At 39.6% G+C, this 13058-nt stretch overlaps 2 protein-coding genes and 1 long non-coding RNA gene across 11 annotated transcripts in view; 2 read left to right on the top strand and 1 right to left on the bottom strand.

Moving 5' to 3' along the window:
* The first annotated feature begins 81 nt into the window (after window positions 1–81).
* LOC110257112 (uncharacterized) lies at window positions 82–932 on the top strand. The gene is made up of 2 exons (XR_002339354.2): window positions 82–297; window positions 384–932. It is a non-coding gene; the product is annotated as an uncharacterized LOC110257112 (long non-coding RNA).
* A 1629-nt stretch (window positions 933–2561) lies between these two features.
* WDR17 (WD repeat domain 17) overlaps window positions 2562–13058 on the bottom strand; it is a 117249-nt gene continuing 106752 nt past the window's right edge. For 2 of the 4 annotated variants that reach the window (XM_084999917.1, XM_084999915.1), the window contains one exon: window positions 3066–3212. The gene's annotated coding sequence lies outside the window, so the exon portion shown is untranslated. Of the gene's footprint in view, window positions 3213–5061; window positions 7652–13058 lie in introns of those variants that run through there. The other 2 variants (XM_084999909.1, XM_084999889.1) reach the window with 2 other exon arrangements.
* Window positions 3001–12835, top strand: SPATA4 (spermatogenesis associated 4). Of its 6 annotated transcripts, XR_014828751.1 has the most exons (7): window positions 3001–3228; window positions 4089–4218; window positions 4601–4719; window positions 5103–5323; window positions 7032–7148; window positions 8429–8570; window positions 9730–9936. XR_014828751.1 is itself a non-coding variant. In XM_005671667.3 (6 exons), the coding sequence occupies exons 1-6, from the start codon at window positions 3011–3013 to the stop codon at window positions 9846–9848; spliced, it is 924 nt and encodes a 307-aa protein (XP_005671724.1). In that variant the 5' UTR covers window positions 3001–3010; the 3' UTR covers window positions 9849–12835. The 6 variants fall into 6 exon arrangements, 3 of the variants coding, with proteins under 3 accessions (XP_005671724.1, XP_084854212.1, NP_001171394.1); XR_014828752.1 differs by lacking the exon at window positions 8429–8570 and having other exon boundaries at window positions 5103–6295; window positions 9730–11783; XM_005671667.3 differs by lacking the exon at window positions 8429–8570 and having other exon boundaries at window positions 9730–12835.

Here is a 13058-nt window from a genome sequence, read left to right as displayed (position 1 = left end):
GCTATCGATCTGCAAAGTACTTTTACCCTCTGTAAAAATATATACAAGAACCATCAAAAGCTTGTTGCTTTTATCTAGCAGGACCAGCAGCGCACGCTCATCATCTTGCTGTAGGTCAAATCAATTTTCTGGCTCTCTGCCAGGAGGTCAGCAGAGGCTTCTGTGTGTCTTGACCTCCCACAAAAACATCCGGCTGGTCTACTTTCTCCCTGACATTGCTGATCTGGCTGTACCAAGTCCCGCAGCTGCCTCAGGAAGGTGTGGATGAGCTAGTGGTAAAGGGAGACTTCATTACAGGTAAGAAGCCATGTATTGTTCAGCCAGAAATCAGAAGTAATGCCATGCATTCAACCAGAATTTAATAGAAGGAAATGGTTATGCAGATGCTGAAGAGTTAAAAGACTAAAACAAGAACACAGGATGAAAAGAGAGAGACCCCTGAGTGCTGGAGATCTGGAGTTCTCAGAAGCTGGAGCTTGGAGGAAAAGTCCTACAGACTGACTTTCGAAGGGGCGCTGGCACAGCGGGTACTGATTCTTGAGTCCCTCACAAAAGGGGTGGATGGGTAGGTCCTAGATTAAAACGGGGCCTTGGAGTTCTGAGTGCCAGCCCTTCTCAGTGGTCGCTGAAACTTCTGAGAGAGAATGATGAAAACTGCTCCAGGAATGAAAAAAAAAAGTTGGACTCTGGCACCAACTGCTACTGGCCTGGGGACATTGATCTGAACAGTCCTTCTCCCTTCATCTGGCCTCCTAGTCTCACTCTCCAGTTCCCCCCATTGGCCAAATTTGATAAAACTCAGCAAAGGGGAAATCAGACTAAGTTCCAACTCCAGGGGGCAGAACCTGTATGAATGTATATGAAACAGAGATCTATTTGCTTAGCAATTGGCATATTTGCTACAATAAAAATTCTAGCTCCTTATCAAGACTGTTTTCAGTCAAGCCTCAATCTGTGTTCCTAACCTACCTCTCAAGCCATTTACCACCTAAATCTTGGGTTAGCTCAAATCATGAACAGTCTCTCTAACCCTAATCAGTTATTTGTTATTTCCTAAAATTCATTAAAAAAAAATACTCTCATTACCATAGGAGTTCCCTGGTGGCATAGTGGTTAAGGATCTGGCTTTGTCACTTCTGTGGCTCAGGTTTGATTCCTGGCTGAGGAACTTCTGCATGCTGCAGGCATGGCCAAGCAAAACAAAACAAAATAAAACAAAACAAAAATCCAACAACAAAAAAACCCCAAACCAAAAAAACTCTTATATCATAGATCATATTGTCTGCTTCTGCTCACATAAGTCACTCTGTGTGCAACCATTCCTTCCTTCCGCTCTTCATTCCATAGAGTTCCACAACTGTCTTAGAAGCATCACTCATGTGTACTGAGTGTTTATTATGTGCACACACTGTTCCAGGCTCTTCATTCATTTAACTTGTCAACTTAATCCTCATCTCAACCCTGTAAGGTATTTCCTATTTATTTCCATCTTTTACAAATAAAAAATGGTAAAATAACTTGCCCAAAATCACATAAATAATAAAAAGTAAAGCTGGTGGTCCAAAGCCTGTGTCTTAACCCATTCAAAATACTGCTTTACAAGATACACATCAAAGGTCACCTCCTCTGAGGACTCCTGTGCTCTCTCAGGCCAAATCATTTGCTTCCTTCCTGATACCAATATATTTTTTACCATGGCAGAGCTTTTCAGAGTACATGATCTTTTTTTCAGATACTTATATATCTCTGTACCTTCTATAAATAATCTAGGGTACAGCTGCCTAAAAGAACTTTCTGCAAAGATAGTGCAGTCTCTGTGATGTACAATGTGGTAGCTAACAGCCCCACCCAACTATTGAGCTGTTGAATGTAGCCAGTGTTACGCTTCTTCATTTTATTTAAATTTATTTAATTTAAAACTGAATAGCTACATGGGGCTAGTAGCTAGGTATTGAATAGTGAAGATCTTATACACAGCAAAGCAGAGGACAGTAATTCCTCAAAATAAGTCCATTCAACAAATGAAAAACTACATTGGACAAAGAAAAAACACTGTACAGCTTCATTTTTGTCTTTCTAATACAGACTCACTCACATTGGTTTACTTTATTAATAAACATGTGTACGAATAAGCATTCGACAATATACAGCTCTACTCTTTATATATCTATCCCATATTTCATCTTGCATAGTAACATATCTTCATATTACTTACACATATTATCTACATATCTACTTTTCTGCTGTAAAAGTTTTTAAAAGATTTTAACAACTTTGCTGTGTAAATATTTAGTTTATAATTATCTATGCTTGCTCTGCAATCTTTTTTTCCCTCTGTGTTGTTCACTGATGAATCCCAAGTGACTAGATTAGGGCCTGGCACATAGTAGGGACTCAAAATATTTGTCTAATGAATGACATCATGCATCCTGAGGCATCTTTGTGAAGTGTGAAAATCTAATTTACAAGTTGTTTTCAAATACCATGTAACTTTTATGAATATAATGTAATAATTAAGGAAATTGGTAAATTACATTGTGTAGACATAAAGCATTTATTCATTTTATTTTTGAAGATTTTTTTTTACATTGGCATTTTGGAACAAAAGCCCTATCTTTTCCAATTTCCAAACAAAACCTGTCTTTGTCCTCTGAAACGTTCTCACAACTTCCTCAAAATGCTTGACTGCAACAAGCCTTCAGCTGAGCAGAAACCACAATATTCAAAATGTCAATTTCTAAGGGAAGGCGGGGTGAGGGTGGGTAGCTCTAAATTGGTTACGCTTCAGGCCCATTAAAACTGAGATTGAAAGCTCGGGCCATGTCGAAGCTCCCCGGACCCACGTCCCCTCGCAGTGGGGCCAGGGATGTGCGTGCCCAACCAAGAGCGTCGGGTAGTGAAGTGGAGTACGCATGAGGCCCAGGGCGCCTGCGCCGAGGCCCCGCCAACACCAGACCCCGCCCCACCGAGGCCCCGCCCCCGATGCTGCCATAGAAACCCAGAAAGCGACATGGCTGCCACCAGCCGGAAAGAAAGGCTTTTGAAGCTGCCGGCGGCTGCCTTACCCAAGTCACCGTCACTTGCGCCAGGTCCAGCAGCTCCCATCCGAGAGAGGCCTAAGAAGTGGCTGGTCTATCCACAACCACCGAAGAGCTCCCGCATGTCTCCGTCGGTTCTGCGCTGGCTCCAGGGCCTGGATCTCAGCTTCTTCCCTAGGAACATCAGCAGGTGCTGGAGCGGTCGGGCCCTGGCCGCCTGGCGGGCGCATCCGCCGGAGCAGAGCAGTCTCCTGGTCTGCGCCGCCCACCCCGCAGTAACGCAGGGGCTTTCCTGGGATTGCCTTGCCCGCTCTACTCCTTCACTCGTCACACGCACACGCACAAGCACACTCACACACTCGCCCCCTTAGGGAGCTGATCTGCAAAAGGGTGAAGCATTTCATTTATTCAATCAATTCTATCATTCCGTTTTAGACTCAGCTAATATAGAATGCGTTGGTGACAACCCCCAAATAAAATAACCTAGGCTCTTTTTCAGGGACACTGGACATTAGTACTAGTGGGGATCCGTTTACTTTTTATTAGCCATAGCATCTGGTTTGAAGGTTATTGGGGATTGAAAAAGTTGCTCCTTATAACTGAAGCCTCTCTGAGCATAACTGGCAGTTAATACTTGCACTGGGAATGCAAATTGAATTCCTTAAAAATAAAGGTGATGACTTTCATTTTGCAGGCAAGGGCTCTCTCTGGTTTACTGATTTAGGCACTCCTTAAGAAAAACATGCTTGAAATGTTCAGTGCCCCCAGTGGTATCACCTGGGGGCCTTGTTAAAATGAAAATTCAATATGAATTAATAGTTTGGGTTCATAAAAAGAACACCATGGCCTTTGGTGTGTGTCTAATCTTACTCAATCACTACCCCATAGCAAGGCCTCCTCAAAGCAAGGATGCATCAGACTCTACTTTTATAATTATCTTGTCGTCAGTATTGAATATTATATGGGTGTGAATTGATTACAAAATAATACAAACTATATATATATATATGTAACTACATTTTATTTCATTTCCTTATTGATATGGATCAGGGATTTTTCCAATGGCTTCTTGATCGCAGAAATATTCTCTATACATTACCCCTGGGACCTTAAGTTGTCATCCTTTCAAAATGGAACTTCTTTAAAAGTCAAGTTGGATAACTGGGCACAATTGGAAAAGGTAAATTAGCAGTTACCGATGCTTTTAACTTTGGAGAAGTTTGTATTTGAAGAGGTGTATTCCTGAGGTCTTAGATTTCTTGAAATGTGTGTTAGTGACTGGGTGCTAGTTACCCAAAGCCGCTAGGTGGCATTTATTTCCTTGTATTAAAAAGGTTATTAAACTGTAATCTATGTGTCACCTATGAAACAGCATACTCATTTCAAGTCGGAGAGGGAGACCATGGTTGATTTTCTTGCTGAGTAATAATATCATTTAATAATTAACTTGTTAAACCTCAAAATATAAATGGAGGACAAATAGGGGGTGAAAGTGAATTCAAAGTAATTAGAGATATTTATAGAATTTTTTTGGTGAAAATATTTTTTTTCTTCTATTAAAGTTCCTGGCAAGAAAAAAATTTAAATTACCTAAAGAACTAATCCACGGAACTATTCATTGTAAAGCTGGAGTACCTGAAATACTGATACAGGAGGTGTACACCTTGTTAACACATCGAGAGTGAGTTATTTGGAATTTTCTAGTAATACAATTTAATATTAAAGTTGTGACAGTAGAAATCTTATTGCTAAAATGGGAGTTCCCATGATGGCTCAGCAGAAACTAATCTGACTGCATCCATGAGGACACAGGTTTGATCCCTAACCTTACTCAGTGGGTTAAGGGTCATGAGCTGTGGTGTCAGTCACAGACATGGCTCAGATCCTGAGTTGCTGTGGCTGTGGTGTAGGCCAGCCACTACAGCTCCGATTTGACCCCTAGCCTGGGAACTTCCATATGCCATGCGTGTGGCCAAAAAAAAAAAAAAAAAGAAAGAAAGAAAGAAATCTTATTGCTAAAATGTGACTTGTAAACAATATTTTATTTTATTTTTTTGTGTCCAGAATTAAAAGTATTCAGGATGACCTCGTGAATTTCACAGACTACAGTTACCAGATGAAATTGCCCCTGGTTCCTAGGTCGACAGCTTCAAAGTCTATTAAAGATAACATTAGGTTATCAGAATTAATAGGCAACCCCAACAAGCTCACCAATGAACTTAAAGTAGAGTTCCTCTTCCTTTTACAAATGTTGCAAAGAAAATTGAGCAGAAAACTGAATCCACGTAAGTTATCCTCGGAAATAACGAACTGAGTACTTCCAAGCCAGATCCTTAACTCACTGTGCCAGGCCAGGGATCGAACCTGTGTCCCATTGCTCCAGAGAAGCTGTGGATCCCATTTTGCCACAGTGGGAACTCCAGCGAGGCTATTCTTGAACACAGATGAAGGAAAAGCCTGCCACTATTCCTTGTTGCATGGACTGTTGTAATTTCATTTACTGTGACTAATTGTTATTAATTCAGTCATAACTTACTGTCCAAAGACTAATCTCCTCTACTTATTTGGAAAATTATAAATTTCAACTCTAGAAAGTGCTACCCTAGAAATTTTAACACGCATATTTTTCTTAGTCTAAAACTAATATCTTTACTCTCTTCCTCAAACCGTAAGTACTTTAAACACTAGGACAATGAGCACTCCTTGCCAGCCCTCTACCCCACTTAAGTTCTTTCATTGTTCACCATTTTAGTTTTGTCAAGTTATTTTTTTTAAAACCACAAACCAGGTATCATTATTTTTTTATACCTGATGTTTGCTTACATTTAATCTATTACATCTGTTCATTGGTTCTTGTTGGAATTTCTAGAATGAAACACAAACAAATTCTGTTTGTTTAATCTTCAGGTTAAAAGTCCACCTAAGTGCAAAGCTAACACTGCTCTGTTGTCTTCTTTGGAACACAGTTTCTCTTTAGTCATGGACCCCTTAACCCTTCAGATTCTTGAATAGAATTATGTTATTACCAGCATTGATTTTTGAGTGTTCTGATTTTAAGCAGCCAAAGTAATTAATTGCGATAATTACAGTTCTGGGAATGTTACTGCCCAGAGTGGTATTTAGCATAAATACCACTGGCTATGGCTTATGAATAGAAATAACCTTAGACATGTCTTCGAGCCTCAGTGAGAGTGAGCTGCAGAGAAGTAAGTGACCTTCAGAAGCACAGAGAAACTGATGCCCAAGTGCTGTGTTTGGTAAGAAATATGAGAAACATGGAATAATTTTGTCACTATTTGTATAGTATAAAAATGTTTGTGAAATAAAATACTGTATGCTTTTATTTATATGAAATATATAAATATGTAAAGCTAACCTATGATGATAGAAGGCAGTTTTCTTTTTAGGGGACTGAATAGGAGAGACAGGAGGCAGTTTGGGGTGCTAGTAGTGTACTATTTCTGGATCTGGGTAATGGCACCCCAGGTTTGTATTCACTCCAGAAATTCATCAAACTGTAAACATATGATTTGTTCATTTTTCTGTACACATTATTGATTAAAAGCTTACCCCAAACCTAATAGGAAGATAAGGGTATTGTTTTTAAAGTAACTTTCTTCCTATGGCCATATCCAAGGCATATGGAAGTTTCTGGGCCAAGGGTTGAATCCCAGACCCAGCCCGGTTCTTTAACCACTGGGTAGGGCTAGGGGTAGAACCGATGCCTCCACAGTGATCTGAGCCACTGCAGTCAGATTCTTAACCTACTGCACCTTAGTGAGAACCCCTAAAGTAACATTTTTAAAGCAACTATTTTGCACATCAGAGAGGTGACCCATTGGTGGAGAGGGTTACTAACCTGCGTCTTCACACCACCCTTAGGAATATGATCCAGCAGATGTCTAAATTTGCTTAATTTAAATTTGTGGTATCTTATTTTGACAAGGGCCATAATGAATTTTTAACGAACAATTTTGTGTTTATATTTTATAGAATGGTTTGAGGTCAAACCAACAGTGGGAGAATTAACTCTTGGTCACCGTCCAGCTCAAGCCTCTGGGTGCAAATACAAGGCAGTCATTTCAAGGGAAAGAGTTGTTCCTGATTCTCGTAAGATTTTTTTAAGATTTTTACTTGTTAAAATTGATTTTTTGGTGTTCCTTTGTTCACTTAAATTTTTCAAAATAGTTAGAGTGTTGTTCTGGGCTTTGTCGAGAATGACGTAGTAAGTTGGTGTGTTGTGTTTTTTGATAGATGGCATAAAACTTTATTGGTTATATCAATGTTATGGGAGAACAGAGCTTGAGAATAGCAATCAATCCGCAATTACTAAGAATACTTTTTCAAATGTTTTTACCTAATATTAAATATTTGGAAAGGAATAGTCTTGCTAGCCAAGTAAAGAAAGGTGATAAAGAATAAACTCTTCTGATTATACAGGTGTCCCTGACTGCCTACTCTTAAAGGAGCCATTTCAATTTCTCCTTAAAAAAGTGAGTCTGAAACAGGGGAAGCTTGTTGGCAGAGCTCAAAACTCAGTTCTCCAGCAGCTGGATGATGAATCAGTCCGAAGGCAGATTTAGACAACCTGCCTACCAAGACTTCCCAATCACCTGAATGACAAAAAGCCACAAGTTTAAATCCTGTTAATTCAAAAAGCCTTTAAACCCTAGTGAACTATAGCCAAGCACAGGCTGAAATCTGTCTCTGCCTGACTTTTTCTGTAGAGCATGCGAGTTAAGAGTGGTTTTTACATTTTTAAATGGTTGAAAACATACATCAAAAGAAAAAGTTACTTCCTGACACATGAAAATCAAATGAACTTCAAATTCCCATGCTGATAAATGCAGTTGTATGGGGACACAGCCTGGCAGTCCCTCTTGTGCCTTGTCTAAGGCTGCTTCTGAGTTACAACATAGGGACTGCCTGGCTCACAATACAGGGCTCTGCATTGCTGTGGCTGTGGTATAGACAGCAGCTATAGCTCCAATTTGACCTGTAGCCTGGGAACTTCCATATGCTGTGGGTGAGGCCCTAAAAAGACAAAACAAACAAACAAACAAATAACAACCAGAAAAAACCCAACAAAACCCAAAACAAACAAAAAACCCACACCCCTCTAACTCATCAAATGCCTGAGGCAGTGAACTCAGCACCACAGAATCCACCAGAAGTGAATTTCATTGGTCCAATGGGGGAAAAACGCCCACAGTTTCACTTCTGGAAGTCATCTTCTGCCTCCCCTGCCTCACCCTCCTTCCATCAGGGGTATTTGCAGTAGACATTCCAGTGGGCTGGGCCATGGGCCCAGGGGCTCTGAGGGGCCGAGAGGCCCAGGGAGGAGACTGAGAGGACCCTCTTGGTTCACCAGCCAGTCTTTTTCCCCTCAGGACTGAAGGGACTTGACCAGGGATGGGAAAGGACAGAACCACCTTCTCTGGGATCTGCAAGGAAAGGCTTAAATGTGCTCTGAGCCACAGCAATGCCTCCTGCCCATGTAACAAATGGATGGAAGGTGCCATGTAGAAAAAGGTGCCTACTGATATCTGAGCTGCTATGGGGTATTCCTATTTCTGTTATCTTTTCAGAAAATTGTCAAGGCTTGCACATGAGTTTTTAGGAAAAAAAAAAAAACCCACAAAAAAACAGTAGAATGGAATCTTGCTTTTATATTTTTAATTACACAGGAACTGCTATAAATGACTCCTGCCCCTAGTAATCCTCTCAGTGCTCTCTCATGATTCCCTTTCTCATCCAAGGGCTTTTCCTCTCCATTTCAAAACAGCTGATGAGCTGATGGGGGTCCTGACTGGACAGGGCAGGTCAGGATAGGAAGGAACACACTCGCTTTTATTGTTTTTCTTCTTTCAGGCCTGTCCTAGATACTGTTAAAGGATGTGGGTCTGACTTTGGTGATTACATAGATGAGAGCCATTTTACTAAGCTTTCAGTCATTTCCCCCACATTTATTAAAGGGATTCTGATCTGGTGGTTTCTGAGAAGAGCAGAGTGATGAGTTGAAGGTAGCTAACAGAACAGGTTATCAGGAGGAGGAGAGGCCATAGCACCTAAGACTGCACTGAAATCACAGGGTGGGGGCAAGGGGTGAAAGCTAATTTTAAGATTGACTGTTACCTTGCCTTTTTTAAAACACTTAAATTCCTCTCTTGTTTTATCTAAATCTAGCATCTAGCTAAATAATGGGCTGATGGAATAGAGATTTCTTGGTTACCAGTGGCCCCTTATACTAGGACTGAGTGACCTAGAGAGTGTGAGTAGCCAGCTTGGAAGTCTCAGGGCAGAATTCTAGAAACTGAATTACAAGTTATGTATATTTGCCAAATCTAAATGCTATGAAAATTATGGCCCTGTTGCCTCAGCTGCTTTCTGAAGCAACATCTAAAAATAGTTGAGGCATATTCAGTATCAGATGCACCAAAATAAGCCCTGGGTATTTTTAGGCTGTGCTGACAACTTTTGGAGGTCGGTGGCATTCAGGTCTTTTATTTCCGACGCTGATAATTCAGGCTCTCAATATTTTGTTTACCAGGCTTTAGACAAACCTGTGCTCAGCCTCTGGCCAGTCATCCTGTGAATGTCTGATATGTTAGAAGCATGGAGGATTGTGCACTTATTTCCTAACCACAAATGGATTTTAATCTTGTTTATGTAAATACTCCACCCAATGCAGGTCATGGGGACAGTCCACTGAAAGAAATTCACGTGAAGCAAGCTGGGAAACATTGTTTTGACTCTGTAAAACCTATGAGAAACGTGAAAAAAGAACCAGGAAAAGCTTTGGAGAACTGACGCCACCACCTCTTGCCATCCTCTAAAGGGGTACAATCACCTAGTCTTGGATAGATTTCAATACTAATTAAAGTGGTGTCTTTCATTAGTTGGGCTGAAGAATGTACTTTTTAATTTGATTCAACAACCATTTATTCAACACCTGTGCCAGGTACTATTGAAAACACAAACTCAGTTTAATTAGTATAGAATGTGCAAAAAATAATCTTCAGTTAAAGTTAAACATAAGTCACCATGACAAGAATTCTTTCTCATAAATTTTGTAGGAATGGTGAATCTACCTTGTATTATGTTGTCCTCCCTAGAAATGAAAAGAGCTGCACTACTAGTTTGCCTATTATCTATTTGTGTGTTATATTCGTAAAGAACAATTTATTCTGAGTGACAATTACTATTATACTGTGCCCCAGAGAAAGTCTTGTCCACTTCTATAACTAGCTTTACTTAAGGCATTTAAAAAAAACAAAGGTATCTGTTCTGTTGATACTGAGTTGTGGGGGAAAAGAATCATGCTTTACTTGGAATTTCATTGTAGAGTTTAGCAATCCATTTAGTTAGATTAAAAAAATTCCTACTGGTTGCTGCCATGCCCCATATTTTTATTGAAGGGAAGCAAAAGCAGCCTGATATCCTGAAAGACTGATTATATTTCATATTTCCTTGGCCATTTTGTCATGTTTTTATGATACCTCATTAATAGTGTCATTTGACTTCTAAGATAGCATTATTAAGGTTGAGTCCCATGATATTCTTGTCAATTTCCACCTAAACTCTATTCATTTTTCTGCATTTTTGAAGGCATAGACAGTTTTATTAGAATTTCTACCTCCAGAGACTTTCTTGTTTAATCTTACATGTCTGGATAGATAATATTTAGTAAAAGAAATTAAAGAGAGCCCTGATGAAATAGGTTACTTCTTGGGAGTGTGTTTAGAAAATCATGAGAATATTTTTTAAGCTATGAAATATAGTTCACTAGGAAAGAGTTTTAGAAACAATTCTTCCAAAGCTCAGCTGGGGAAACATCCAGAGAAAAAGATTAGATTTGGGTAAAATAATAAGTTTCTCTATTCTCTTGACCCTGTGTTCAATATCCTGAAAAAGCTGATCATTCATGGCCTGACTATGGTAAGTTCCCAAGACTCCTGTGGTTATCATGGAGAGCTGTGAAAACGTGGGGCAGTCTGGAAGCTTCATTCACAGTGACTAAGGAAATGAAGGAAGTAGGGCTATTGTCGAAGGAGGTAGCTCAAGTGGTTCTTAAGAAAGTTGTGTCATAGAAGCCAACACTTTAGGCAAATCTAAAGAAGGCCATCTTCTTCACAAAGGAGCTTTGACAGAAGGAAGCAATGGACTTTTCTAGGAGCTACAGCAGCCCCTATAGGAACAGAAACTTCAATCAACTGGCAGAACGCTTATCACGGGAATGGAAGCCTCTGGGATTATGCTGTTTGTGCTAATTAGTAAACCTTCCCTCTCCCCTTTAATACTAATCCTGGGGTTTATTGCAATTAGTGTTTCTTACAAGTGGATAATCATCCTCCTAAGTGGTCCAAGTGATTTTTCTAGGTTTCCAGGCAGGGTAATAACCCAGACGCACAGCTCAGCCCTTTACATCTCTGATGACTTTGACCCAGAATTTAGGGAGAGAGATTGTTTTCTCAGTGGTGGTTTTAGGGACAAGCCTGGTGTTCATCTCAGCAGGTAACTATGTCATATCTGGCTTTAACTGCAGTATTTATTAAAATTTAGGACCTGAAATACATAAATACTTAAAAATCTAAATAACTACTTATAGCAGTTATATGGTATTTAAATTCAAAACTAAAGTGCTTTTTTCAGCTACTTAGGTACAAATGTTACAAAGATATAATAAGTACTTAAGAGTTGTCAATAAATATATCTTCATTAAATATGAAGCCTAAATTTTACAAATAATTTGTGAAGCATTTACTGTATTCAGAATGCCTTTTAACTTAAAGGCATAAAGCAAGTGTCAATGTTCCTATTATAACAACAACCAAATACAGTCATTGCTCTAATGCAACCATGTTCCTGAACACATCCGGATGCCTTCATAGAAATATGTATATATATTTCATTGGTTTTGACTGACATAAAAATCATATATTTTCACAAGATACAACTCATTTCAATGTGGCAATTTTGTTAACCATCTGGTAAATTTTATAGGCAAATTTTTTTCTGGTGCTTTTACAATCATTTGCTAATGAGACTTCTTCCCTAAGGGCATAGTCAACCTTGCAAGATAACTTGTCAACATTGTTAGTCACATGAATATCTTTAATTAGTAAAACAAGTTCATCTTATTTGGGTTTTATGTATGTTAAATATAATAATGAAATTTATAAATTTAAAAAATTGCTTTGTTTTTCATAGTAAGACACATACAGATTAACATAGTCAAATGGCATAATTCTATGAAGAATTAAGTCAATTAATATTATGGTATAGAACCTTGTTGAAGTTGAAGAATAACAGAATTGCATTTGAGGAGTTCCTGTCGTGGCTCAGTGGTTAACGAATCCAACTAGGAACCATGAGGTTGCGGGTTCGATCCCTGGCCTTGCTGCGTGGGTTAAGGATCCGGTGTTGCCGTGAACTGTGGTGTATGTTGCAGACGTGGCTCGGATCCCGAGTTGCTGTGGCTCTGGCGTAGCCTGGCGGCTACAGCTCCGATTTGATCCCTAGCCTGGGAACCTCCATATGCTGCGGGAGCAGGCCAAGAAATGGAAAAAGACAAAAAAAAAAAAAAAAAAAAAAGAATTGCATTTGAATCATTCAAATTTAGGTTTTAGACAAATATTAGTTTACACCGCTATTGTTTTCATGTGTTAAACAGTTCTATGATTTTTTTCCCTACTTTATGCATAAAAATATTTCCAGGATTGATTAAAAACACAAAAGAATGTAACTACTGTTTATATATGTATAAAATAAACTTGATGTCTTTGAAGCAGTTAAAACACAACTTAGAGTTCTAAATCTACTTTAAAACAAAACAGAGGAGTTCCCGTCGTGGCGCAGTGGTTAACGAATCCGACTAGGAACCATGAGGTTGCGGGTTCGGTCCCTGCCCTTGCTCAGTGGGTTAACGATCCGGTGTTGCCGTGTGCTGTGGTGTAGGTTGCAGACGCGGCTCGGATCCCGCGTTGCTGTGGCTCTGGCGTAGGCCGGTGTCTACAGCTC

This window comes from Sus scrofa, chromosome 15, assembly GCF_054392235.1.
Source record: "Sus scrofa isolate SSC_HxYL_T2T_F1_AM1 chromosome 15, Sscrofa_HxYL_maternal_Yorkshire_Landrace_v2.0, whole genome shotgun sequence".
NCBI lineage: Eukaryota > Metazoa > Chordata > Mammalia > Artiodactyla > Suidae > Sus > Sus scrofa.
The sequence above is the reverse complement of the archived record's forward strand: the minus strand, read 5'-3'. Positions and strand labels throughout refer to the sequence as shown.

What these genes read in the sequence shown, in the direction of transcription:
- SPATA4 (XM_084998086.1), top strand. Translation starts at nt 3,011, where the DNA reads ATGGCTGCCACCAGCCGGAAAGAAAGGCTTTTGAAGCTGCCGGCGGCT. An exon ending in GAGCAGAAAACTGAATCCAC is followed by an intron (nt 5,324 to 7,031) that starts GTAAGTTATCCT and finishes TATATTTTATAG; the next exon opens with AATGGTTTGAGGTCAAACCA. An exon ending in AAGAGTTGTTCCTGATTCTC is followed by an intron (nt 7,149 to 7,478) that starts GTAAGATTTTTT and finishes CTGATTATACAG; the next exon opens with GTGTCCCTGACTGCCTACTC.